This window comes from Stylophora pistillata, chromosome 3 (genome assembly GCF_964205215.1).
Source record: "Stylophora pistillata chromosome 3, jaStyPist1.2, whole genome shotgun sequence".
NCBI lineage: Eukaryota > Metazoa > Cnidaria > Anthozoa > Scleractinia > Pocilloporidae > Stylophora > Stylophora pistillata.
In genome coordinates, this window is record NC_142521.1 from 30,613,465 (window position 1) to 30,640,478 (window position 27,014).

At 38.7% G+C, this 27,014-nt stretch overlaps 2 protein-coding genes across 3 annotated transcripts in view; one reads left to right on the forward strand and one right to left on the reverse strand.

Annotated features, from left to right (window-relative positions):
* The window catches only part of LOC111323356 (beta-1,4-N-acetylgalactosaminyltransferase 3), a 13,704-nt gene extending 12,398 nt beyond the window's left edge, over nt 1-1,306 (forward strand). Inside the window, exons 2-4 of the mRNA XM_022926683.2 lie at nt 1-179; nt 514-658; nt 812-1,306. The exon at nt 1-179 is cut by the window's left edge and continues 341 nt beyond it. Coding sequence (XP_022782418.2) covers nt 1-179; nt 514-658; nt 812-990 — 503 coding nt within the window. The 3' untranslated portion in view covers nt 991-1,306. The remainder of the gene's footprint in view (nt 180-513; nt 659-811) is intronic.
* Nucleotides 1,307-3,371: 2,065 nt separating this feature from the next.
* Nucleotides 3,372-27,014, reverse strand: part of LOC111323355 (inactive phospholipase C-like protein 1) — a 33,411-nt gene continuing 9,768 nt past the window's right edge. The window contains exons 3-32 of one of the 2 annotated variants that reach the window (XM_088754193.1): nt 25,895-26,098; nt 24,821-24,862; nt 24,138-24,265; nt 22,925-23,037; nt 22,297-22,363; nt 20,217-20,310; nt 19,874-19,988; nt 19,344-19,429; nt 18,083-18,203; nt 17,590-17,675; nt 17,314-17,396; nt 16,891-17,040; nt 16,077-16,188; nt 15,344-15,523; nt 14,903-15,010; nt 14,486-14,556; nt 13,746-13,799; nt 13,588-13,672; nt 11,624-11,770; nt 10,650-10,750; nt 9,123-9,167; nt 8,961-9,011; nt 8,601-8,672; nt 8,117-8,230; nt 7,193-7,261; nt 6,955-7,008; nt 6,427-6,462; nt 5,926-5,982; nt 5,470-5,565; nt 3,372-4,900 (exon numbers count right to left, since the gene is read on the reverse strand). In XM_088754193.1, coding sequence (XP_088610319.1) covers nt 4,844-4,900; nt 5,470-5,565; nt 5,926-5,982; nt 6,427-6,462; nt 6,955-7,008; nt 7,193-7,261; nt 8,117-8,230; nt 8,601-8,672; nt 8,961-9,011; nt 9,123-9,167; nt 10,650-10,750; nt 11,624-11,770; nt 13,588-13,672; nt 13,746-13,799; nt 14,486-14,556; nt 14,903-15,010; nt 15,344-15,523; nt 16,077-16,188; nt 16,891-17,040; nt 17,314-17,396; nt 17,590-17,675; nt 18,083-18,203; nt 19,344-19,429; nt 19,874-19,988; nt 20,217-20,310; nt 22,297-22,363; nt 22,925-23,037; nt 24,138-24,265; nt 24,821-24,862; nt 25,895-26,098 — 2,798 coding nt within the window. In that variant the 3' untranslated portion in view covers nt 3,372-4,843. Of the gene's footprint in view, nt 4,901-5,469; nt 5,566-5,925; nt 5,983-6,426; nt 6,463-6,954; nt 7,009-7,192; nt 7,262-8,116; nt 8,231-8,600; nt 8,673-8,960; nt 9,012-9,122; nt 9,171-10,649; nt 10,751-11,623; nt 11,771-13,587; nt 13,673-13,745; nt 13,800-14,485; nt 14,557-14,902; nt 15,011-15,343; nt 15,524-16,076; nt 16,189-16,890; nt 17,041-17,313; nt 17,397-17,589; nt 17,676-18,082; nt 18,204-19,343; nt 19,430-19,873; nt 19,989-20,216; nt 20,311-22,296; nt 22,364-22,924; nt 23,038-24,137; nt 24,266-24,820; nt 24,863-25,894; nt 26,099-27,014 lie in introns of both variants that reach the window. The other variant, XM_088754191.1, reaches the window with a different exon arrangement.

Below are 27,014 nucleotides of genomic sequence, written 5' to 3' on the forward strand. Positions count from 1 at the left end.
AAGCTTTTAACACTTCCCTCCTCCGTGATAGACACACCCTTGTTAAAATGAAGGGGAAATTTTACAAGACCCTCGCGCTGAACGAGGGCGTCGCGCATGTACCAAGTGAGTATGACTTGGTGTTCCTGTTTGATCTCCATATTGACGTACCTGTGGACATCATTGATAGCGTGAGAAAGGTAAATTGCTGTGATTTCTAAGATAGGTGACCAACAGTATCTTAGGCAAGATTTCCATTTAGTCCCGGTCTTCGTTATGCTTGCGGTGCGTTGATGTCATATCACGCTTTCTCCGGAAGGTCTACCGTGTCACGCATTTTTGAGGGTCTTGTTACCCTTTTACGCATTCACCCTATTTGGTTTTAGGAGGTTCTGTGCTCTTTTTGTTTTCCAAAAACTATAGACTGACTGTGGTTAACGACCATTGCATTTCATGTTAACGCTTCCCCGCGTTTTGTTTTATAAAGAACCTTAACCTCGTATTCATCATATTTACTTCTTTTTGATCTTTTAGAATACCATAGAGGGGCGGGTTGCCTTTTATCCTGTTGTTGGTCGGCTGGATTGTGGGAAAAGTTCTGTGGATCATCAAGGTGTCTGGGCGGACGACGGTTTTGGCCTGTTCGCCATATACAAGTCTGACTGGAATCGAATTGGTGGTAAGTCAAATCTTAATGGGAAAATGATTAAAGGCGAAAATGTATGGTTGTTTCCAGTACAGTTTTCGAAAGCTATCTTCAACGCTCTCACTAAATCCCATCTGTCAAATCCCTATGTAACCGCTCCACATTCTTCTGTCCTCTGTTCCTCAGGAATGGACGTCGAGAAGTTCAAATATAAGTGGGGCGGCGAGGACTGGGAATTTCTGGATCGTGTTGTTAAATCCAAGTTAGAGGTGGAGCGCTTCAAGTATCCAGGCCTCTATCACCATTTTCATTTCAAGCAAGGCATGTGGAATTTGGAACCAACAGCCCCGCCCCCAGCGGCATAACCAATTGTTGCATGCGCACTACAGGACACTGATACAACTTCTCTTACCTTACATACTATCTTTGTGGCTGAAAATGATATTTCCAATGAGCAAACGATGAACATGGTGTTTTTTTGTATACTTTCAACCCATTATGTCACCAGCTGTCAGGATGCTTCACGCTTTCCCTAGTAAAGTCATTCATTAATTTTGAGAATTTTTACAAAGATTATAAACATGTACTTGTACAATCATGGCTGCTACGGATATTGAATGTACAGTACAATTTACATGTACAATCATGGCTGGAACGAATATTGAATTTTCTGTACCTGGAGCGAAGAGGTTTTGAGATTTTGAAACTAAAATAAGTACAACAACAAACATATGAAACATATGTGTGAACTGCGGTTATGAGACGTAGATGAGAACGATCCTTCGCAGTAAAGCACTATTTGAGCAATAGTGATAATCAGACCTGAAAAAAATTTCAGGCCTGTACGGGATTCGAACCACTGACCTCTGCGATACTAGTGCAGCGCTCTACCAATTGAGCTAACAAGCCAACTGGGAGCAGGCCATCAAATTAATTCGATATAAACCCGTGGATGATAAATCAAACAACAACAAACATATGAAACATATGTGTGAACTGCGGTTATGAGACGTAGATGAGAACGATCCTTCGCAGTAAAGCACTATTTGAGCAATAGTGATAATCAGACCTGAAAAAAATTTCAGGCCTGTACGGGATTCGAACCACTGACCTCTGCGATACTAGTGCAGCGCTCTACCAATTGAGCTAACAAGCCAACTGGGAGCAGGCCATCAAATTAATTCGATATAAACCCGTGGATGATAAATCAAACAACAACAAACATATGAAACATATGTGTGAACTGCGGTTATGAGACGTAGATGAGAACGATCCTTCGCAGTAAAGCACTATTTGAGCAATAGTGAAAATCAGACCTGAAAAAAATTTCAGGCCTGTACGGGATTCGAACCACTGACCTCTGCGATACTAGTGCAGCGCTCTACCAATCAATTGGTAGAGCGCTGCACTAGTATCGCAGAGGTCAGTGGTTCGAATCCCGTACAGGCCTGAAATTTTTTTCAGGTCTGATTTTCACTATTGCTCAAATAGTGCTTTACTGCGAAGGATCGTTCTCATCTACGTCTCATAACCGCAGTTCACACATATGTTTCATATGTTTGTTGTTGTTTGATTTATCATCCACGGGTTTATATCGAATTAATTTGATGGCCTGCTCCCAGTTGGCTTGTTAGCTCAATTGGTAGAGCGCTGCACTAGTATCGCAGAGGTCAGTGGTTCGAATCCCGTACAGGCCTGAAATTTTTTTCAGGTCTGATTTTCACTATTGCTCAAATAGTGCTTTACTGCGAAGGATCGTTCTCATCTACGTAAAATAAGTACGCTGCTCATCAGGGTAGTTTCCCAATTATCAGTTATGGATGCACGCGGGAGGTTGCTACGCACGAAAGAAGCGTAAAAGTCACTCGAGGCGATAGCCGAGAGCAACTCTAGCTTCTTGAGTGCTTAGCAAACCACCCAAGTGCATCCATAACTCAATAGTGTACGCTGTGGTGTTTACCATTTGTTTTATAACATAACATTGATACATTGTAGCTAAAGAGTTCCCTTTTATTTAACAAATCTTACGCGACCAGAAAAAACAAGCGCGCGCGGAAAAATAGTCTTTGCATTTGCTCACGTCAGCAGCGTACACCCATGGGCAAATGGGGGACGCTAAATTGACCAATCAGAGCGCGCGCTTTACTTTGGTTATGTTATAATTTTGTATTTATAACTGACTTTGACAAAGTTTGGAAGTAACTATGAGTCATTCTGGAGTTTCCTGGAGTAGATATGGTAACTTAGCCCTTTTACACCCAACATCGGCAGGCACTTTCATCATACTGTTTTCCATACATTTCCTTAAACGCTGACGGAGAGAGTTTCTTTTGCAGTCAAGAGGTTCTAGTGACCATTTCCTTTAACCTCGTGACCTTTGTGTGTCATTTGGGTTGATATTGTAAGGAGAAATAAGATGTTGGTCACTCTCAGGGATTGAAACATTAATTTTTTTTTTTTTTTTCAAAGAATCGTGCATCAGGTTGGTATTCCAAAGAGAAAATTCTTAAGTGGTAAAGATTGAGAAAGGAGTTTGTTTATTGTGCCGAATCTTTGTAACACCTTTTGATAAATTGACCAAGTGAGCCGAAAATTTGCGAAACTGTGAATGGAGTTTTTTTGAAGTCGCGATAATTCTGGGATTGTATTTGAAATGAAATTCTCGTAATGTATTTTCTTAACACGACTTTTATTCCAGATTCTCTAACACACACTTGTGGTGTAATAAGTAACTTAACAAGGGTCATTCTAGATAAATGAAAATTTTATTTCAAGTCGATCTGACCACCTCGAGTAAGCTTTATCATAGCTTAAACTACTTACAAATATGCTTCACTCATCTCGGATATGTACACCGTGTCAAATAAATAAAGACATGAACCATAACGAGGACGTACTTTAAGACACGGCAGTGAACGAATCTGCTAAAGAGGACTTCTTTGTTTAGATGCAGTGTTTCACCCAAATGCCTCCAATTACGAACACTTTTTTAGTTAATTAAAACAAATTCGTAAAAATGAGCCATGAAAAGTCTCGTGTATTAGAAGACCTTTAAATTTCAAAGGAAAAAGAAACAAATTTGCACGCGCCCGATTTAAGTCTGATCTTTCGCGTGCATGTTACTCGTATCGACACTGATTGCCTACGGCGCAGTCTCGTTTCCAGATTCCAGCTCCCCTGGAGCGTGGGGGAACCTGGAAAAGGAGATAACCTGCTACGCAATCTAGATGAGAGATAATGACGATACTACTAATAACAATGTTACTAATAATAATGATGATCTCAACAGTATAAATTTTATATTATTTTTTTCAATATAGGATCGTAACAGATGTCCCGTTTCACTCTACTATTCCCACACTCAAAAAATGTTAAGCTAAAAAAATACTTTTTCCAAGAAATCTGCAAAGGCTCGCGGAATGATTCCTACCTACGAACCAAAATTCAACATCAAGAAGTAATAAATCCGAAAACACCAATAATTAGAAAATGTAACTATCACGATAGGCAACACCATGTCACGAAATACAATTGGTTAAAACATATCACGTGGTAAACTATGACGCGAGATCTACCATGGAAAAAAAAATCTATTACTGTGACTTAATGCCAGACAGAACTAAAACTAATTCAAGGGCTAGGTTATCAATCCAACCACTTTTACTTCCACGTGTTATCTAAAAAATCGTTATTTTCTGCATTGCCTTAATTAAATATTCCTCTTGAATTTATATTACGATTTTCTACTTAAAATCGCTTCCTCCATCTTCGTAATGAAACATTGTTGTATTTCAATTTCCATCTTCTCTGAGAAATGCGTGAACTTCGATTAATGCTCGAAAATTATCGGCGCTTTCCGGAAATCATTCGTATTCTCTTGAATCCATGGAAAACACGGAAAAATTAAAAATACAGACTGCGATTGTGTACATAGTGGCTAACGTAAGAATATGGGGAAAACATATTTCTGACAGTATTTATATTGAAACTATAAAGACTAAGCATGACACTTAAAAAACATATTTGAGAGGGAAAAAAAATGAAAGAAACCTCTGTGATTAGTAGTACGTGAAAAAAATCTAGTCAGGATGAAAAACAAGTTCACATCTGAAGGAAAAACCACTCCATTATGTTCATAAGTACACTGTTTGCTTTCGTATTTACAATGCTAGTACGTATTTAGTGAGGAGAAATGTGACGAGTAATTGAAGTATTCAGTTAGAGGTCACAGCCAACGGATTTGACAAGACCAGTTGATAGAGTCGCCTCCTGAATCTGAAAAAAAAAAAAGACGCAAAACAAAAACATTTATTTGGCCTATTTCTGTGTTGCCCTTGAATCAAGCTACAATGTTAACTTTTGGCGGCTTTCATGGCAATGAATGTTTCACCCTACACATCTCAAAATCCAGGTTTTCGTAAACCGTTACATAGCTTTTATTTTGCAAATATTTATCGCACACGTTGCATGCCTATGTAAACATAACGGCTTGCAACCTCATCCAAACCCTCACCCCGAAAAAAACCCCGCCTCCCCGCGCGCTCCTGTTCTTGCACATCAGCTAAGATGGGGGAAACCAGTTAGTCTCAAATGGTTGACTTGATGTCGATGACTCTTGTCGTGGCTTCGTTTACAGTTTTCTTTGAAAACATGCATTGAGATTCTTCCATTCTTAGTCCAAGAAATTATTAATTTAAAAAGTGAGAACCCACGTGACATAGTAAGAAGTTTAAGCTGTCTGAACATTTTTTTCATTTTAATACAAACCAGCCATAACTTTCCATCGAACCCTTCTGCACCGTAAAGGATACATATCAGGTTTGTCGTGAAACAAATAAAGTTACCTGTCGGAGATATTCCTGGCACTCACTCTTTGCGTTGAGAAGTAAATCTGCCTGGCCCTTTAAGACCCGGATATTCCACGAGTAGCTTTCTACCGCCTGCATGAGAAAAGGCCCGGATGTGAATAGTCCATCCCGTGACCCTAATGGCTAACCCAGCTACGAGGTCAAAATCCTACAAAAAGATTTCCTTTCTCTTGAAATTTGTCGAGAACAACGAAGTGTTTATCATTATCACCATTATTTTTACTCTTGTTTCTCGGCAACAAATTCACTCCCTAGATCAGAAAAGAGTTTTAACTGAAAATTTTGACTGTTTATTGTAACATTCAACATCAATAATTCAGTTTTTATTCCTGTTGATCACCGGAAAATCGTTGGACCAATCGATGAAGGCCACCTACATACAAACGCTAGTTTTTTAGCTGACAAATTTATTGCAACGAGAAGACCAAATACCTTTGTCAATCGCTTCCCTTTTATTCCCTCTTTTACACAGGCATTATGAAGCTCTTCCTGAAATAGATAATTTTTTTCCATAAAATGTGCGATTTAATGTTTCAAAGCTACACGACTCGACACCAAGTCTGACACGTGAAGGCTGCGATATCAAATGGAAATGAGGACTAAGGTTTCCTTTCCCTACCCCCCACGCCCCCCCCCCAAAAAAAAAGAATCGTGTACGGCACTCTTCAAGTAGTTTTTGTACTCGTTATAAACCAATCAGGAATGAGATATTTTGTTGAGAATCTAAGTGATAATATCTTCCTAGAAATCAAAACGCGACGTTATTGTTGCCAAAAACCACAGCGACATCGAGAACTAAAAATTTTTTTTTCAGTACAAGATGTAAAGAAGCTTTTTCCACGGTGCAGAAAAAATCCCAGTATTTCATTAATACTTGAGAGTCTTCTATCCTTTCATAAACTATAAGTAGATAAACAGAATTGATCTACGCACGTGCCACTCCAGGCCCGCTCTCTCGCATTGAATAATCTACAACAAAGAGAACAGCATTTGGAACGATAAATATCTACAAATACTCTGCAATTTTAAACCGATAGAGATGGATAGAGCGGTGCTTTTCGATCGAGGATCGTGAAACCAAACTCAACTTAACCTCATCCGCCCACCAGAAGACGATGGACGTCAAATGGAGCCAATAAGGACTCAAGTAAATAAGTATACCGTCCTTTAGTGACTAAAAGTGCGGAAAAGTGTGGGAAACCATGATATGATTTGTTCAGCTTTGAATCTGATTGGTTTCATGGAAAATCAACGAAATGTAGTATAGAGCCAAAGAAATTTTGTTTGAACTCGAACAACTCTCTATGAACTACGATAGAGAAGTAAGTTTTTCCTGCAAACCATCACTTCGACAGCTTCTGAGACACCTTTTTCTGTAAAAATACATCTTGTCTGAAAAATGCCTGCGGAATTCATTTCACGTAAATGTTGGTTAGAATAGCTAACAGCAACACGACTTACTCTTTCGTGAACGGAGTCACAAGATTCGATTAACGTTTTGGAGTCTTGAACGACCTGAAAAATGGAATGTAATTGAGTTGTCACAAACAACTCAAGTGTCAAATAACTCCAAACGTTAAGCAAAGTGTTAGGACGCAATTAAGGACGGAAGGGATGATTATGTAGAGAAATTCTCACAAGTGCTCAACTGAAAAACAAGGTAGCCGTTGAGAAAAATTATTTTGCCAGTCAATATTACCTGTTCTATAGCTGTCAGAGCCTTCTTCAACATCTCTGGCAAGCTCCCCTGAGCTTCGAAGTAAGGATACTGCAAAAAGGAAAAAAGAAACAGAAATTTCACATAGCTATCATTTAATTTTTTTCCCGTGATTTTTATGTTTGGTTTGGTTTGGTAGGAGAAATAGAAGGAGAAATTAGATGCGAGTCACTCTTCTAGGTCAAAGGGGTTACTTAGGAGAGCTACAAATAACATTATAACATAACCAAAGTAATGCGCGCGCTATGACTGGTCAATTTAGCGTCCCCCATTTGCCCATGGGTGTACGCTGCTGACGTGAGCAAATGCAAGACTATTTTTTCCGAGCGCGCTTGTTTTTTTCTGGTCACGTAAGGTTTGTTAAATAAAAGGGAACTCTTGAGCTACAATGTAGCGATGTTATGTTATAAAACAAATGGTAAACACCACAACGTACACTATTGAGTTATGGATGCACTTGGGAGGTTTGCTAAGCACTCAAGAAGCTAGAGTCGCTCTCGGCTATCGCCTCGCGCGACTCTTACGCTTCTTTCGTGCTTAGCAACCTCCCGCATGCATCCATAACTCAATAGTGTACGCTGTGGTGTTTACCATTTGTTAAGTCGCTCAGTATCTAAAGATAACACTTTATGTACAAAGCTACATCGTTCATAAGTGCTTTGTTGTGGTGTTTGCGTAATATCGGAAATTTATAGCACTAGTATAATAAGACAGTATGATAAGAAAGATAGAAACAAACACCAAAACAAAAAACATTAGTTTCACTGGAGATGTTAAAATCTTACGGATCACTTCTTCACAATGTCTAAAATTGATTTAAAAAAAAAAAAAGATGGATTGTACTCTAAATCGTAAATCTCTGATACGGAAAGAGAGAGCATGGTAGCGAAACTTCAACCCAAATACCTCATCCTTCATAACCAGTTTGAGCTCAATAGATTCCGAATTCCCCTCAAGTCTGGAAGCCAACAACCTTAAGCACTGTTTAAGATTTGAGCGGGGCGCCACGCCACAAATTTCCTTAAGAGGAAAAGATTAAGATTAGAACAAGTCACATGACATTGGTGGTTCACTATCGACTCAGCTCATCTCGGTTTCGTAGTATTGCTAGTATTTGCTACTCAGCCTTTTAGACGGGATGCTAGCTCACTCATTCCCCCCCCCCCCCACTCTTTTTTTTGTCTGGCTGTCACGACTATCCACCGGTACACACTTACACTCCTGAATCCTTGGAGAGGCACTGCGAGGCGACACAACACTATATGAAGGCCACCGCTCGAAACAAGGAGGAAATTCAAACAAACCTCAACAGATCCAGAACCCGAGAAAGTTTTTTTTTTTTTTTTTTTTTTAACTTTTAAACAGTGAACGAGATAAAATGATATATTACCCTGAAGTTTCCGAGCGCTGTCTGAACATTTTCTCTGAGATCCGTGCCGTCTCTAAGGGGCTGAATTGCTAACTTGAAAAAAATAAAACAAAAAACCATGAGGCTGGCATATAAGAAAAGGTTCGTCTTTTCGTAAACAGTGTTTCTAACTCTCTGGACACTTCTTCGCTGTTTTCCAAAATTTCAACGGATAAATTTACCAAGAACTAAACCTAGAGCTTGTCAATGGGTAATTAAATCCGTCAAAGTTCAATTTCTATTATGTACAACAAGCATAGGGTAGACGATAGAAAAGAGTTTCAGATACCAAAAGATCAAGAAAACAAAGCACATACACAAAGGAAAGTCTTGTTATCTCACCTTAAACGTATCATCCACGGCTTTTACCCCGATGGACTTCATACTTGTATACTGAAAAGAAGAAACGTAATAAAACTTTTGCACCCGGGGCCTAAGCGCAGTTGATAACAGAGAGATGATGTAGATTGTAACGACTATGAGTACAAGTATCGTAGAACATACCTCCCTCGCTTTCTTCGATTTTCTTAAAGACGCTTTCCTTGGTTTCTGCTGAAACAAATAACCACATAAACATAAAAAAACCAGTTGAATAAACCAATAAATAAATGGACTCATAGACTAAAAATAAGTTAACGAACAAATAATAGCCTGCACGCATACCCGCAGCAGGACGCACGTTCTCTGCCCGCGGAAAGATTTGAAATTAGTCGGGAAGAGGTTTAACGGGGGATTTGGCACTAACGGCGTTACTTAGGCCTCATAAGCTCTGCTCAAATTTTCCGACAGGCGAAATTTTAGTTAGTTTAGTTTATTAGCTTCGCCGACAGGCAGGGACACCGCAACAGCTTGCGCCAATTCCTGCGGGTCCAGTAAACCCACCTATTCCAGCCCAGGGGAGGACATCCGTCACACAGTAATATCGTGCGTGGGAAATTATCGTCTCCTACTCCTAACCCTGCAGGAGACGGGACCTCCATTTATTCGTCCCTATCCGACAAGACTAGAATATCTAACCATTTCTTGATGTTATAGAAAGGCAGCATATTCTTCTCAATTATTTTAAGACCTTGAGTGTTGGTCCGGCCGGGGCTCGAACCCTCGACCTCCCGCACAACAGTCCAACGCTCTATCGATTGAGCTAACTGGGAGGCGGTTAGTAAATAATAAGGTAAATAAATAGGTAAAAAATGTAAATTATAAGGTAAATAATGACACAGTCTTTCGCTGTAGAGACGACAATTCTTGACTGTATGGCTTCAACGAGATGTCTTTTATCCTTATCAAATAGTATTTGAAATATAGGCTGGGTTTTCTCAAACCTTACCACAGACACTGTTTTTGATAAATTTATGACCCAACTGAGTCTAGCTTCCACTCGTCCACGTAAATCTTTGTGTACTCTGCGAGCAGAGCCTTTTGAACCCGTCCTCGGATCGAAAAGGGAAAAAGGCTCTGCCGACATCCAGTTGTTGCTCGTTTGAACATGCGCGGCGGTTGCCTAGAAACTGATTCTTTTCCAGGCCCCCTTGAACTATCGTGGGCGCAGATGTGGTCATCTGTGTACATGAAAAACAAAGGCGTGCGCACCAAAATCGGTTTGACTGGAGGAAAAACCGCTTGACTAGCCCGGAGTTTTGGGCTTTCGGCATTTCAAAGCAACAACAGGATGTCGGCAGAGCCTTTTCCCTTAGAGGGTTAAAAAGAAGAAAAGGCTCTGCTCGTAGGATAATCTTCGTGGCCACGAAACGAAATTTTCAAGCCTAGTTTTAATACTGAAAACATAAGTATGTTTTGCGCAGATTCATCATTTTCCAATCTGAACAATGAGATTCAATTTTAAAATTTTGTTTCGGTCGTGTAATAAATCTCTTTACAATATTACTTGGTTCTCAGAGAAACAAATAACTCGACTCAATCTTTGTCACGATGAAAACATCAACTCTCGTAGCTTTTAACGAAGGCACGCTTTGGGGATCGGTAGGGAGAATTGATATTTTGATAAAGGAACTCAAATCAAGCAACACTTACTGCCACAGCGTCGTTGAGGTTTGTGATGGTCACGTGAACAAACAGGGTGGCTGATTCCAGTTCTTCTCCTTGTGATGAAAGAAGCCGCACGTGTCGGAAGCCTGGAAACGAGTTGGTAAATGGGAATTAGCCATAGTATTGCTTCATTCATCTATTCTTCACCTCTTCTTCAATGCGGCAAGAGAAAAGAAAAGTTTCACGGTGGAAACCCAACTGTTCTTTCTTCCCTCACTCATTGTTATTTCAACATAAATTTGCCCTCATTCAAACCATTCTAACAGTTGCGCAAGGTTTAATTATGACAGAGGAGACATGATGCAGTTATGGAATCATTCATGCAAGACTCGCCAGAGCAGTTTTCAAAAACAAAACCAAAGTATTTCCAGCGATCGATCAGAGCAAAGGGGAACAAGTACTCATAAGGACTGCACCAAGAGACGGTGGATCAATTCACCAGAATAAACACATCTTTTGGCCTTACTCCAAAGGGTATCTTCCAACGTTGTTTTTTTTTCTTTCTTTTATTAACATAACAAGTCTCCACTTTCTATTAAAATAAATACAACTCTCTTCATCAATCATGGATCTTTTTCAAATCATGTCGATTGCTATCTCCAAGCAAAACTCATGCAATAATTTCTTTGGTCTAAAAGCCTTGAGACTTTCAACATAGCGTGCAACATACTTTTTATTATTACTGGGATTTTACTTTGTTAACAAAGGTTAACATTTTCATCAACCACTGAGATTTCAAAGTGAAAAAGAGACAACGGCTCAAAATGCGGTAAAACGCAAATGACCCACACGCGACGATTGTTTTAAGTTTTGCCTCTGATTTGTTGAGAGGATAGCGTGAGTTTTCTGAACCAATCAAAGAGCAAAGGTGAGAAAACCTGAGCAATCCTGGATGACTTTGGACACTCTATTGAAAATTGTTGTACAAGTTACTGAGGTGTCTTTGCACTTGAGGTTACCTGGTTGGATGCAATTTAGAGGTATGGTGTACTGGCCGATAAATCCATCACCAATGAAATCATCATCTTGAACCACAAACCGTACCAAGGCCAGATCAGGTAGATTGATGTGGAATTCGAAGGTTTCGTCGAATACGGGATTAAAACCTAACCGAAAGAAAAAAAAAAGAGGTAAATAACATACTCATTTGACTTATTTTCTCATAATTTTTTTGTGACGAGGATGAGGGCGGTCCACGCCTAGTTCTACAGTAAGCTGAATTTTACACGCGTTTTGATTGGTTCCGCCTTATGATCTATTGGAAAACAAAAGCACAGATGATGTCACCATTAACAAATTTGCCTTTTCCTAATATGAAACTGATCGATTTTGTGTTACCGAACAGGCCCATAGATACATGGAATCCATTTGTTGATTGGACGAAAAGATCTCTTCTTCCACTATCTCTAATTTGTGTTGTCTATTACCTAAAGGACATTATTAAAAACTAGATCATTGGATAATGCAATTCAAGACTTTTTATTGGCTTAGCCCTTATGGTATATCAGCCAATATACCATAACCTACATATATGGCCATCGTAAGTGTCAGCTTAATATTAAAAGGGAGCTAAAAATTTAATAAAATTTTATACTTAATTTAACGTTTTTAATAAAACAATTATTCCACTCGCTCTTGTTGATATGAGATGATTATAGCCAACTCAGCGCTACGCGCTTCGTTGGCTATCTATCATCTCATATCCAACGCGCGCTCGTGGAATAATTGTTAATTATTAAAAACTGGATCATTGGATAATGCAATTCAAGACTTTTTATTGGCTTAGCCATTATGGTATATCAGCCAATATACCATAATCTACAAATATGGCAAGCGTACGTGTCAGCTTAAAATTAAAAGGGAGCTAAAAATTTAAAAAAAATTTAATAATTTAATTTATCGTTTTTAATAAACCAATTATTCCACTCGCGCTTGTTGGATATGAGATGATTATAGCCAACTCGGCGCTACGCGCCTCGTTGGCTATCTATCATCTCATATCCAACGCGCGCTCGTGGAATAATTGTTAATTATAACATAACCAAACTAAAGCGCGCGCTCTGATTGGTCAATTTAGCGTCCCCCATTTGCCCATGGGTGTACGCTGCTGACGTGAGCAAATGCAAAGACTATTTTTCCGCGCGCGCTTGTTTTTTTCTGGTCGCGTAAGATTTGTTAAATAAAAGGGAACTCTTTAGCTACAATGTATCAATGTTATGTTATATAACAAATGGTAAACACCACAGCGTACACTATTGAGTTATGGATGCACTTGGGAGGTTTGCTAAGCACTCAAGAAGCTAGAGTCTCTTACGCTTACGTTTCTTTCGTGCTTAGCAACCTCCCGCGTGCATCCATAACTCAATAGTGTACGCTGTGGTGTTTACCATTTGTTAAACTCTGTTGGTATACATAACATAGCGTATTGATGTCCAGTGGTTTCGAGGTAAAAGACGACTCTCAATTACGACGCTATTTCAATCCACCATATTATTGGGTGTATTGTCCTTTCAAGGCTCAGGGACTACAAAAATATGGGCTAAGAAGTGTGTACGTCAGAAACTAAAACTGGTTTCTGTCGAGTCTTTTCTGGTGGTTGACTTGACGCCCTAAGAGCATACAAACCGAGACACATGATACAAAGTTAATAAGACGCTGATTGAGTTAAAAAGATCGCGTCAGCCCTTTGTCGCAGCAGAGTGAGGGATTAGAATTATCTCATTGGAATATGCATGGTGACAACTGATGCGTTAATATATAAATAAAAGGAGTGAGAACATTTGATAATTCAAAGCATGTCTAACATCTAAAAGTTTCCGCAATCTTCAGATTTCAAAGTCTGGTGACAGGTAAAGAGTGTGAGTTTTCGTTTTCCGTTATTGACGAGTAAAAAAAATACAGGAAGCGACGGTAAAACACCCACCATTGTGAGGAACAGTCCGCGTTCTCTCCTGTGCAATGTCAGCGGGAATACCAAACACTTCAATTGTGACAAAAGGGTCGATCACCTACGCAGAGTAAAAACTGGCCTTAGTACCAATAAAGTCACCATGGAAACAACATGCAGGACATTTTACTTACATCACCCTTGGCTGTCGAACCTTTTGGTTTGGGAAACTGCTGTCCGCTAATTACCTACAGAGAGGAAAGACGAGCTCAAATTCATGTTGCAATATCTGGAATTGACATTTTGCAGAGTGCGATAATACATATATCTTTTTAGACGTTTTGTTGTGTAGTATCGCTGAGTATTTTTACAAGTTGTGCCGTATTTTGACGAGCCCGTAGAGCGAGTCAAAATACAAATAACGAGTCAAAATACTCAGCGATACTACACAACTAAACGTCTAATAAGTTATTTATTATCCAACACGCCAAACTGTTGTTTCAGCAGGCGAATTTCGCGGATATTTATTTCCGGGGAGTGCGTGACAGAAGTATGCAAAGCGGAACGGAATTGGCGTGTTGTTGCGTTGCTGTTTCTATTTTCTTTATAAAATGAAGAAATTTTCTGGTCGTCAAGCTGTTTTTCTTCGTTCGATTCATCAAATAAACTTGGATCTATATTTGCCTGCCATTTTGACTCTTCGTCGTAGGAAATAGGATTCAAATTGTCCGCCACTTTTTTTTTTTCGTTCAACTCTTCGCTTGCGCGATGCGAGAAAACCTGTTTAACAGGTACTCTACAATAGACAAGTACAAATACCGCGTGATATTTGTACTCGTCTATGACGTTATTTGTACTCGTCTAAGTGTAGTTGGATAATAAGATGAAATTTTTTAATTACACTCTAAACACGCAAAAAAATGCTTCTATGCACCTTAATTTGTAATATCTGAGGTGAAACGCCGGGAATAACGTCTTTTGTACTTGGATTGAAATATGCTATTTCTACAAAAACAAAATATACAAGCAATTTTCAGTTTGCAAATAATTATGGAATAATACAAACCTGTTGAAAAAAAAAAAAAAAAAAAAAAAAAAAAACCGGAAGGTCATGCACCGATGAAGAGCGCGAGATACATGTGACCTGTCCTAAAAGCGCGGGAAAACAAGTGACCTTGATTAAGCTGTTCAAAGCACGTGAAAACAAAGACCTGGTAAAAAGCGCGGGAAACACTGAATCCAGTGAAAGGCATGGTATAAAACCGCTCACATAGCTCGGGAAATTGTACAGTAAACAACCGCTGTAATGGATAGCGGTCAGTCATGATCAAAATCAATAACAAGTTTGTACCTTCTCTCATAACAGCAGGTTTCAGGACATATCCGCAGCTGCCGTTCTCCAAAAATTTCCCTTGGTTAAGGTCCATCATAAGCCCTGGCGTCTGGTAATTCAACGCCACTTTGAAAAAAAAAAGAAAAAAAAAAGACAAATCAAAGTAAAACCTTTATGGTTGGGCACTTTGACTGAATACATTATCGCCAAACTTATGTCGGAGTGCTTTTCGACTGATTGTCGTAGAAAACCAAAGAGAAATAAATCACAGCAGCCAAAAGGACAAAGGATAAAAAAGAAAAAAAAAAAACCATGAGAAATCAATACGTCTCTTTGCTAAATTTTTCCAAGTTTGGTAGAAAAGTTACCAGACCTCGTAACTTCTTTACATAAGCACCCATTAACACCTTACATCTGGTGGTTAACTACTAATTCACATTCCTCAAAGTAAATTCTTACCAATTTGGCAACCACAGTCCCACATCTCTTGAGGATTGTAATTACTCGAGTCCACTCTCTTTCCAGCAGGGTAAATTCTGCTCAAAAACGACTTGTTATAATTTACAAACTCTTCTGGAAATGTCTGCGCTAACCGTCTGGCTACATTTTCACTAAAAGAGCACATCTCCCAGAACTTTTCTACGGAAAAACAAAAGCGCAGCATGTTTAAGTGAGTAATCTTTTTTACAGTTGAATCTCGATTATCCGGACTCATTGGGACTAGACGAAATAGTCCGGAAAATCGAGGGTCCGGATAATCGAGGATATGAATATTAACGAGGAACAAAAACTGATTAAATTAAGAAAGCAACATTTAATCGTGAAACAAAACATTTACAAATCGTTTTAAAAAAAATATGGTCGAGCCAATAGAGCGTGAAATCTCACTAAGCACTGATGCAACTCTAGGCCGATCAGACCACATTCGAAAGTTCTTTATTAGTTACAACGCGTGCGAGCGCTGGTTTTGCTTTTTGAAAGTGAAACAAACTCGCCTTTGCTTCACTTTTCAAGGCTGTAGTTTTGAAAAGAATATGGCTACGGAACGTGATCATGACCAATAAGTATTCAAGACAAAATTGGGACCAGCGAAAAAGTCCGGATAATCGAGAAATCCGTACAATCGAGGTTCGACTGTACTGATATTGGCAAATCACCTCACTCGTTTCGCCTTTCGCATAAATCTACTTACGATTTTCAGAGGAATACTGAAAGTCTTGGAAAGCGACAGATTTGCAGCAGGTAACCAAGTCAGATAACTCTCGGGCCAGCTTTGTCGTCTTCTTTGTTTTTTGATTGGGATCCTGCAGAAAGACAAATAAAAATTTATTTACCATCAACACCACTCAACCACTGCTGTTGTAATTAACTATTTGAGTACCACGAATGCTACAGTGTACAAAATCGAAAGTGAATTTGGTGCCCACAAACTCCCATGCTCCGTTTCAATTGCAATATGTGAAAACAATCCATGGTGGAGTGCTGGAAGGAATGGGTTCTAGTCTCCCCTACCAATCTTGCAATAGGCAATTTCCGAATCACTTTTGGCCTCTTTTTCAAAACGGGGCCTGGTGCTCAACCATTCTTGTGAAAATGAGTTTAATTTTCATGTGAATGAAAACTTATAATTATATGAAAGGATGAGCACCAGGACTCGTTTTGAAAATGAGGCCAAGGGTAATTCGGAAATGGGCTATTCGTTCTACGATGGGTCAAGTTTTAAAGCACCAGCTTTTCAACCAATCAAAAGCAACACTAGACACTTAACACCAAACGCACCTTTACGCGCGCTTTTAGCCATTCACAAGAGTTTTCCCGCGCTTGTGGCCATTCACACGTGTTTCAAAGTTTGAGCTTTCATAAGCTCCTGGCGACATCCATCTGCGTTTTGATTTGGGGTTCTGGTTAGTTCCACTTTGGTTTTCGCGCAACTCAACCGTAAAACGGTTTCAATGCAAATGTTACATTATGGTTAAAAAAAAATTCCGTTTGATACATGCACCCACCTTGACTATCTGTCTTTTTATGCTTCCTGTTTTGCTATTTTGTCTCTCCAACTTACATTCACCATTGATTTCAACATTTTCATCTTGGTCTTCGCCTTCGTCACTGACCTCACCAGAGTCGGTCATCACATCTGCCGGAAGCTTCTTGTTCTAAAATTCCAGAGAAAAAGACACTGGAAACTAAGACTGAAATAGCTTAATTTGATTTCTCCATGTGAGAAAAATTTGAAACTAGAACATACTGAACATTAGCCCGGGTTCTCTAGCACTCCCTTAATCGGAATCAACAAGGTACAGTTTCGGGGGTCTTGTATCTTAAACATTACAGGGTGTACAAGTTTAGAATCAGAGTGCAAGAGGTAACAAGAGTGACTCGTGTAAAAGAACAGCCCACTGAGAAATGTGTTGGATTAGAACAGTTACCTTGATAAGGATTTTTTCTCTAAGTGCCTCGGGAGATGGTAAGTAAGATTCATTTTCTCCTGGTTGAATTCTATAAAGTTTATCTGCGAAAAAAAAGAGTTCCTTATCACTTTTATGACATCACATCAATTACAGTGCATCGAGCGAAACCGGCTAAAAACCAGCCCAAAAAAATAACCAATCAGACAGCAGAGCTGAGATAAAATTTCAAAATCCTACCAATCAAACCTTGGGAACAAGATAATTTGGAGAGAAGAACATTTCTTAACATCGTACCTTGTAAAATCTCTTGCAAATACTTTGCCATAATTTGTTGTTGTTTCACACTACAATGATTTTCTATCGATAATACAAGTGGATACCTGGAAGGCAAAAACAAAGAGTTTAAGTTTTTGCACAACATTAAATCATTTTGAAAGGAAAAAGAACCTCAGAGGCTATTGAAAGTAAAGGGAAATTGTTAGAGACGAGGGGTACTGTAAATATTATAGTTCCTTTCATCATTTGGATCTTCCATACGGTAAAATTAAGAATTTTGTTTTTTGCCGTACCCTGCACTTCCTTTCCGAGAGGCTGGCGTAAAATGAGTTGTAACTGTTGCTTATTGATTCTCGTTCCTATTTCGAAGTTTTTTAACGAGGTTCTTCACTTCTCTAATCTCTAAAATAAACAGTAGCTCAAATTCAACTTCGAAGACAAAGAGTCACTTAGTGTATGGGCTTCTTTAAAATCTAATTAGTCACTATTATTTTTATTTATCTTTACTTACGGAGATCTTGTGAATGCGTTTTCGTTTATGGCTTCTAAGACATCACGGAAGAGAATTTTTGACGTAAGTGTGTGGCCATGATAAATGACCGGATCATCACCGCTCCCATCCCAACAGTCCACTGAAATGCAATAAACAAAATTCACACAAATACGAAAAAAATAAAATAAGCTGTTAGGTTTAGGGGCATTCAAGCCAAATTGAATGCAGATAAGGTGAACTCTGCTTACAAGCCACAAGGCCCATCATGCCAGAACTTAACCCTTATCTACCTCCAACACCCCACCCAACCCCTCCAACCCCCCACCCCCACCCCCCCCAAAAAGGTGCTAATCCATCAAAAGTAACTCCCCTAAATCTTGTCCGGTTTTCTTGACAAATCGTCGATACTCGTCTGCACACCCGGGTGAGGAGGGACAGTGTGAGAGTAAAGTGTCTCAACCAAGGCCACAATGCAATTCGTATACGTAATCGCATGGGGCCGAGTAAAACTAAGGATTAATATCACCCATTGCGATTACTTGTTAATGAAATTGAGGGGAAAATTACTGAATTTCTGGATGCGCTCTTCAGTAATCAGTGATAGGAAGCCATTTAAAGTTGACTGAGAATCAATGGCCACAAATGCACGAATGAGCTGAATGAAATTTTATTTTTGCACATTTTTTTAAGATACCACGACTTTGGATAGGCTTTTGATTTTAGATATCTCTCCGGTGATGTCTGCATTACTTTCAGGCAGTCGGGCTCATATTCATCCCCGTTTTCTTTACGTAACTCGGCATAAAACTGCGCCAGTGCTCGGTCGAGGACATCGCTCTCGTACTCTTCTAAATTTGCTTGGAAGTTTCTTTCATTCGCCCACTTTTTAAAAACGTTCTTCCAGTACTCCGTGCTTTTCCTCGTTTTTTCGTTTTCACTTTTTCTTTTAATTCTTCGATATGTTCCTCGTCAACTATCTCGAAACGAGACGCCATTGTTACAGAAAATCTTCTGCAACAACTTTTCGATAGTGTAAGCTGTTGCTAGGCAACCTGAATACCAATCATGAGCTAGTAATTTTGCCCTCTTCTAAAGCAAAATTAAGAAAAAATACCCTTTTTATTGATCAATCAGCATTCAGTAATTTTGCCCTCTATTTTATTAAATTACCCAACAAGGACTCGAATCGAAACCTCTTGCCCTGGAGTCCAGAGCGGTAACCACAATTTGAACAATTTCAGCTGACAAACCTGAAGGAAACTTTGAGTCCAAAACTTACATTCTACACATTTACAGCCCTTTTTTAATGCGTCAATATAAGCTTCTACACTGGACGGTCCACTGAGTTGATTTTCTTGCAAATACCTACGAACCAAAGCGAGAGATAAGAAAAGGTTTTATAAATTGGAAATCAAATGAAAAATTAGTCAAACCGCTGGTCAAACAGATGGTCATAGTTTAGTTACAAAGAGACAAAGAGACAAACAAACAGTCCGTCGTTCTAATCGGCAAGTCATGCAGCTGTCCACGTAGGCCAAAATAACATGGCGTCGAGAGAACTAAACAATTCAAGCGCAGGAAAATGCTTGTGACCATGACGCAGTTGGTTTCCGTTTCGCATCTGATTGGTTGGGATAGTGACATCACTTTTCTAAACCAATCATGATGTGTTGTGAAGTAAAACCAATATAGCCCCAGATAACTTTTGACTGAAAGTGTTCCATGCGTCCATTAGAACTTGATGACAAACCAAGTATTCTTCAGTTGTTTACTAAAGATGGTTGACAACTGAAAATAATTTCAACTTACGTGTTATGAGAAGATGCAATAAAGTAATGAGAGAGTGGATGGGTCATGTCTTGACAGATTACAGCACGATCGGTGTCAAAAATATGACAATCTTCTAATAAATACTGTGTGAATCCTGCAAGAATAAATGAAAAATGCTAAACGTCAACGACAAATTTGTCAAAACAAGACGTTAGTCATTTGTAATCGGTGTAAATCTACTCTATTCATCATCACCTTTGTTCCTCCTTGGCTTGAAATTGCGAAGGACGTCTTGTGAGCTTAAAATGTTGACGCTTTACATGAACATTAGTGGAACAGAATTGTAGTAGAATTACAGAAATGAGAAATCTCTACCACTTACCATCTATTCCTAAACATTTTGACCTTCTTCCTTCATCCGTTGGCTCGCATCTTCTAATGATATCTAAACAGTGTTCTTTTCCCACTCTGGAGAGCTGAAGGAATCAGAGATTGAAAACAATTACAATTTACTGCATTTTAAAGTTAGAGTAGCTCAAGGCCTTACGCTCCTTTCGTGCTTAGCAACCTCCCGCGTGCATGAAAACAAAAACTCAATTGTGGCGTTCGATTTAGTTTCTTAGCACCAAAACCAAAATGATCCCAACAGCCAATCAGAGGAAAAGTAAACACATTCAAGAGCCAAAGAGAACTCAAAGAAAATTACAAGCTAACTGCTTCTAGCGCGGAAAAACGTGGCCAACCAAGTCAAGATTAGGCATCTGATTGTTACATAAAATAAATAAATAAATAAACTTCAAATAAACAAATAAACTTTAATAGCTAACAAAATTACTGGTAACCCAGTAGTTTCCATTGTGGGCTGTATTAAGAAGAAGTTTTAACTAATTGCTTAAAAATTCCCACTGGCAGGAGGCGACCAGTGGGCTATTTACAGAGCGCAGCCGAGGAGTTGAACTAGGGGCAACCGAGAACAAATCCAGTGAGTGGCAGGGTAGAGGACTTGAACCCGGGCAACCGGATTTCAAGTCCAGCACCCTAATCACTCGGCAACGCCGCCTCCACTCTTGTTTGAGAGTGGTGCGAGTTTTCTGGACCAATCACAGAACGAAGTAAAGCAAAACCATAATAATTGCAATCTGGAATTTCTTTTGAAAATCAATTGAATATCGCTCTTTATTATCCAACTACACCTAGACGAGTACAAATAACGCCATAGACGAGTACAAATATCACGCGGTATTTGTACTTGTCTATTGTAGTACCGGTTAAACAGGTTTTCTCGCATCGCGCAAGCGAAAAATTGGATTGTAGTTACGAAAAAAAACACAAATGGCGGACAATTTGAATCATATTTCCGACGACGCAGAGTCAGAATGGCTGGCAAATATAGATCCAAGTTCATTAGATGAATCGAACGAAGAAAAACAGCTTGACGACCAGAAGATTTCTTCGTTTAATGAAGAAAATAAAAACAGCAGCACAACAACGCGCCAATTCCGTTCCGCTTTGCATACTTCTGTCACGCACTCCCCGTAAATAAACATCCGCGAAATTCGCCCGCACTGAAATAACAGTTTGGTGTGTTGGATAATAAATAACTTATTAGACGTTTTTGTTGTGTAGTATCGCTGAGTATTTTTACTCGTTATTTGTATTTTGACTCGCCCTACGGGCTCATCAAAATACGGCACAACTCGTTAAAATACTCAACGATACTACACAACAAAACGTCTAATAAGATTTATTAAAAACTGGATCATTGGATAATGCAATTCAAGACTTTTTATTGGCTTAGCCATTATGGTATATGAGCCAATATACCATAATCTACAAATATGGTAAGCGTACGCGTCAGCTTAAAATCAAAAGGGAGCTAAAAATCCGGTTTCTTCTTACAAAATAATAATTTCTTGGGGGCGTTTTTAATAAAACAATTATTCCACTCGCGCATGTTGGATATATATATCTTATTAACCAAGCGCGAGGGCTGTACTGGGAGAATATCGGCCCGAGGTCTTGACAGTACGGACCGAGCGTAGCGAGGTCCGTACAAAAAAGACCGAAGGCCGATATTCTTCCAGTACGGTCCCGAGCAAGCTTGGTTAATAAGAGATTTATTATACGACTGAAGTTCAAAGGGACATAAGTGTGGTATCATTCGGGACCATTCGGGACAGTGCCCGGTCCAATACTTAGAGAATATTGGACCGGCAATAGAGCATTTTGATTGGTTGATTTTAGTTATTGGCCCTCTGACTGCCCGAGTCGTGTAATAAGAAATGATTATAGCCAACTCGGCGCTACGCGCCTCGTTGGCTATCTATCATCTCATATCCAACGCGCGCTCGTGGAATAATTGTTAAATATGTACTGCAGTGTATACAGTTGATGAAACTACCAGTCCATAAATCACGCTGAGCACACATGTTCAGGTTTAATCAGAATTAAACGTTTATTACCCCTTGTTCAGCTTCCAGGAAGAGCAGTAGATCATCTGTTGTTAGATAGTCACCATTGCTTGTATACCTGACAAAAATACCCAATTAGCAATATGTAAACAATTAATAACACTAACTAATAGTTAATTAATCAATACCATTATCAACAGTTGTTGCAAAGGATGGCTTTAAATGTTTCAGTGAAAGGTACAAAATAATTAAAAAGAATAAAAAAGTAAATATCAAAAATGATTCAGTTGATATCAAGTCTTGTAACCCTTGCTAAAAATTGACATGAGGAAAAAGAAGGAAACACATTTAGGAAGATAACCAGACCCAAAGATGTACATAAACATACATCGGGAGAGCTACTGAAGACTTTAAAGCAGCCCTAATGCTTAACAAAGATGTGAACATAGGTGCACATGATAACACCTCAAGGTGCAGTCATTCAGGGGCCATGCTGGAATCTCCTAACAATAGAGTGTTCTAGTCAGCCAGCTTTGACTTATGCTAAATGTGTCTACTCAAAGTTGAGCAACACAAAGTTTACCCCAATTGGCAAAACACTGTGTTGAAGATTTTACAAATATGATGTGCATGTTAAATGTCGAAACAGTACGATTAACATGCATGGAAGCAAACCAACCTTGCCATAAGAAAATAAACCTCAGGTCTTGTAGTAAGTTCCTTGTAAAATGAAAGGAACTCCTCCCTTGATAAACTATTCTTTTGAGAATTTGAACTAGTAGCAACAGCTTCCTGTGAGAAATAAAGAAGTGTTAGAGTGGGAAACAAACCATGTGTATATCAAAAATATAAAACGAGTCCACTATAACAAGAAGTGAAATTTAAATATGACATATCATTGGTATGGTGCATGTTCTATAAAATAATAATCTGCGACATTAGGCACTGCTCTGATGTGAGGCCAGGTCATTGTCAACAAGTATCAGTAAAACTCAAAATCAAGTTAAATCCTCCTTCATCCTCAAAACACTGTGATAATTGTGCAAAGGCCAAGCTTTAAGTTTTACAAGTCTCCAGTGAATATTGCAAGTAGTTTTCGTTTACTAAATATGCAGTTTTGGGAAATATATCTACTTGCCCTAAAGAGGAGTCACATTAAATCCTGAATAAAGCTAATATCCAAAGGGGTAAGAAAGATTTACAGTCATGAATTATACAGCTTCATCCTGTGACTTGTTCATGAATTATACTCAGTCTGATACTATGGCATTATGCCAAAGTGATGGCAAATTTACATAATGTACATCCTAAGCAAGTTTGCACATTTCGTACTTGATGAGCTTTAAAACTGAAAGTATTTCAGAGGGGTGGGGTGGGAGGACCAATACCCCTTTCCCCAGGGGTTTCAATAAAAGCCAGTTACTGGTGGTCTATTCCTGCCTATAGGACCCTTCATTGCCATCTGTTTAGCCAGCAAGCAGAATCTTGCATTTGCGTTTTTGTCTGATGGCAGAGCCCACTCTCACACCACCAGCTGTTTGCAGAAAAATTTTTTTGAAACCCCTGCTCTCCAGTACTGATTTAAGTACTTGGCACAACAATTCACTCCCAAGATCTCTTTCGTAATTCTCCTTACAGTCTTACCATACAATTCTTGTTATCTTGTTTCAAGGAAATTGGTAATGGATCAGCTTATAATTCCCTAATTTATAATTTTCTCTAATCTCAACACTTGTCTGCTTGATATTGTATTGATAATGTAAGGAGAAGTTCTGTTTTGGTCACTCATGGGAGTCAAAAGGTTTCACTTACAGCAGTAGTTACATACTTGGGGCTTGAACCACAGTGAAAAAAAAAAAAACAGAAGTTATGGTTGCATATTAATCACCAACCTTAAATCTTTGTTTTACTACACTTTCAGGAATTTGTTCATTCAACTGTCTGACCACAGAAAGAACCTCTTTCTCATTAAGCCTTCCTTTTCCCCCACTGTCTGCCATAACAAACTGCTCCTTTAGCCATGTGGTAAAATATTAAGGAAATTTTACAAAGCAAGTTTCAAAATAAAACTCTTATTTCTCCTCCCTCTTAATGTGAGAATTTCAACACTTCCATGTCAGAATATGTCGCAGCTATCTAAAATTTTCAGGGGTGTCTATAGCAGCTGAGTGGCCACTGGTTTGTAGCCTTTCACTCAAATGTCATTGTTCCCACAGCATAAATTTAATGATTTTCAAATTTGCTCAAGTTGGTTGACTATGTGGAACAAAAAAAGGCAAGATGAACATAAATTCAATTGTACCTCAAAATAAAATAATATGCAACTGCCAGAGTCTCAAAAAAACATTCCTAGGAGAGAAAATACCTTTCAAGGAAGAAGAGCATCTTTGTGCCCTGATTTTGTTAAAGGCACTAAATTTTTTCAATAAAACTACAAGTTTATGTGGTGAAAAAGAACTTGGTTCCCCAACCTTGAACTTGCCAAGGTCAAACAGAATGAGGAGCACAAAAAGTACGATCCAATGAATCTTTTCCTTTAATAATATGAAATGCCAAAACTGGTCTAGAAAAGGATATCTGTCACGCATTTGTTGTCTGTTTTCCACAGGGCTGCTGGCTGTTTAATAAAACAAGAACAAAATCTAATTAATGATATCACCAGTAATATTATTTTTTGTGTCATTGCTGCAAGTTTGTACTGAAACCAACTAAACCTGGTTTCTACAGCAATAGAGCCAAGTTCTCCAAGGGCACTGACAAGTCACATAATAAACACCTAATTGTTTCTGAAGCACCCACTATTTTTCAAAGTCAAACAGTAAAGAGCTCTCTTAATCTGAAATAGTTGTAACCTGGGCTTTAAAAGCTGGATCATTCAATCTGGAGTCCAGGTGAAAGAGCTGACCACAAAGGGAAATGAAATTTACATTATTAACCAAGTGTAAGGTCAAGATGACTGGATATTGGCTGAGTTCATTTTTTGCACTTTTATGGACTGAGATGAAGTTGAAATCCATCAAAATGTGAAAAAAGAATGAGGCTAATATCCAGCCATCTTGACTTAACAAGCTTGGTTAATAAAGGATTTATTACATTGCAAAAAGATTTTGCTTTAATAAGAATTAGGAATGACTTGTTTGCTTTGAGAACCTGGAAAGAAAGTCAACTGTGTTCGTAGCACAACAAACTCATGAGAGTTATTTCTGTTTTCTTTGTTTTGACTATCTTCTGCCACCTTTTGCAATCCCATCACCGAAATTGTCCAAGAATTACAAATGTAGTTCTAATTCAATTTATTTTATGCATGGGATCAATGTGGGCAATCCTGAGCAGGGAAGATGGGCCCATCTTGCCTGCTCAGGTGGCCAATCAGAACACAGGATTTGCTTCATCTTGCCCATGGGTGCTGCAAGCGGTGTAAGTTGCCTAGTAGTACACTTGGCTCCAGAGGTCTCGGTTCCCAATCAGTTTTGTGTTCTTGGGCAAGTCATGCTTCTCTCTTAGAATCTCTCTTTTCCCATGAGGATAAAAGGAGTACCTCCTCTCCAACCAGGAGGACATAAGGAGTGCACCCCCCCCCCCCCCCTCACTGCCTGCTATTATGTAGATTGTAGCCCTTGGAAAATACCCTGATAAAACACTTTATTACCTTTGTCAGAGTCCAGGAGACACCTTAGACCAGTAACCCAAATGTTAGCCTCATCTGGAGAGTACGCAACAAGATTCAGCGTCTCAAAATTGTCACTGTAAATAATTGAGAATGCACAGTCCTCTTGGAAATCATCCCTGTCCATTTCACGGAATACATCTGTATTTTTTCCACAGCGGATTTCTTTAACAGTGTCAATAGAGACTGAAAAAAAAAAATTAAACACTTTTTATGCACAATAATTATCAGACAAAGGCCTGTTATCAAACATACAAAATAAATTGACAGAGCATTATTTAATACTGTAGTTTACTGTACAGAAAACGTTTCTCTAACTTCAACTTTCCACCCAAAACACCACAAAAAAGACAGTTTGCCAAAATGCTGACTTTTACTTTAAAGTAAATCTCCAGAAATTTTTTCTACATGTTTTTGGAACCAAAATGGTTGTACAACTGAGGCTCAGAGCACTGTGCCATAGCTGTACACAAAGAGCCCTTAAAAACATGTTCACCAAAAACTGTTGAAAGAAATTTTTGCCAAGTCCACTTGGAAAATTCAAAAGGAAAGAAACAAGGACATTGAATCTTTTGTAATATAATAACAAGAATGTTTTTATGTGTGCATTTCAAATCTCAGTGCACTCACATGTCACCTATAAAATAAATTGTCACTATAAAATAACTAAAACATGAAATTAGTAAAAACATATAAAACAATTCTCATGGTTTAAAGAAAAAACTTCCAAAATAAAGATGGGTTTAAGGTAACTTTAAAAAAAGAAAACCAAGACAGAATTTATAAGGGAATTTGGGAGAGTATTCCATAATGTAAGTGTAGAGAAGGAAAAGGAACATCACCCGTATGTTGCAAAGTTTATGTTACGAATATTGAAATATGAGATTTGAAATATTAAGGATGAACGTAGAGTTTGTGGTGGATAGAATTCTTATAGCAGAGTCAATAAATAGGTTGGAGAAAGGTACTATTAAGAGTGTCAGGTTTGGCTTAATTCATTTGATCCATTAAATGTAGTAGAAGGTCTCAATTGAAACCTATTCCATGAGCCTTGCTGTTTTTAACAATGGAGTCATCTAGAACGAGCTGGAATGACCAAGAA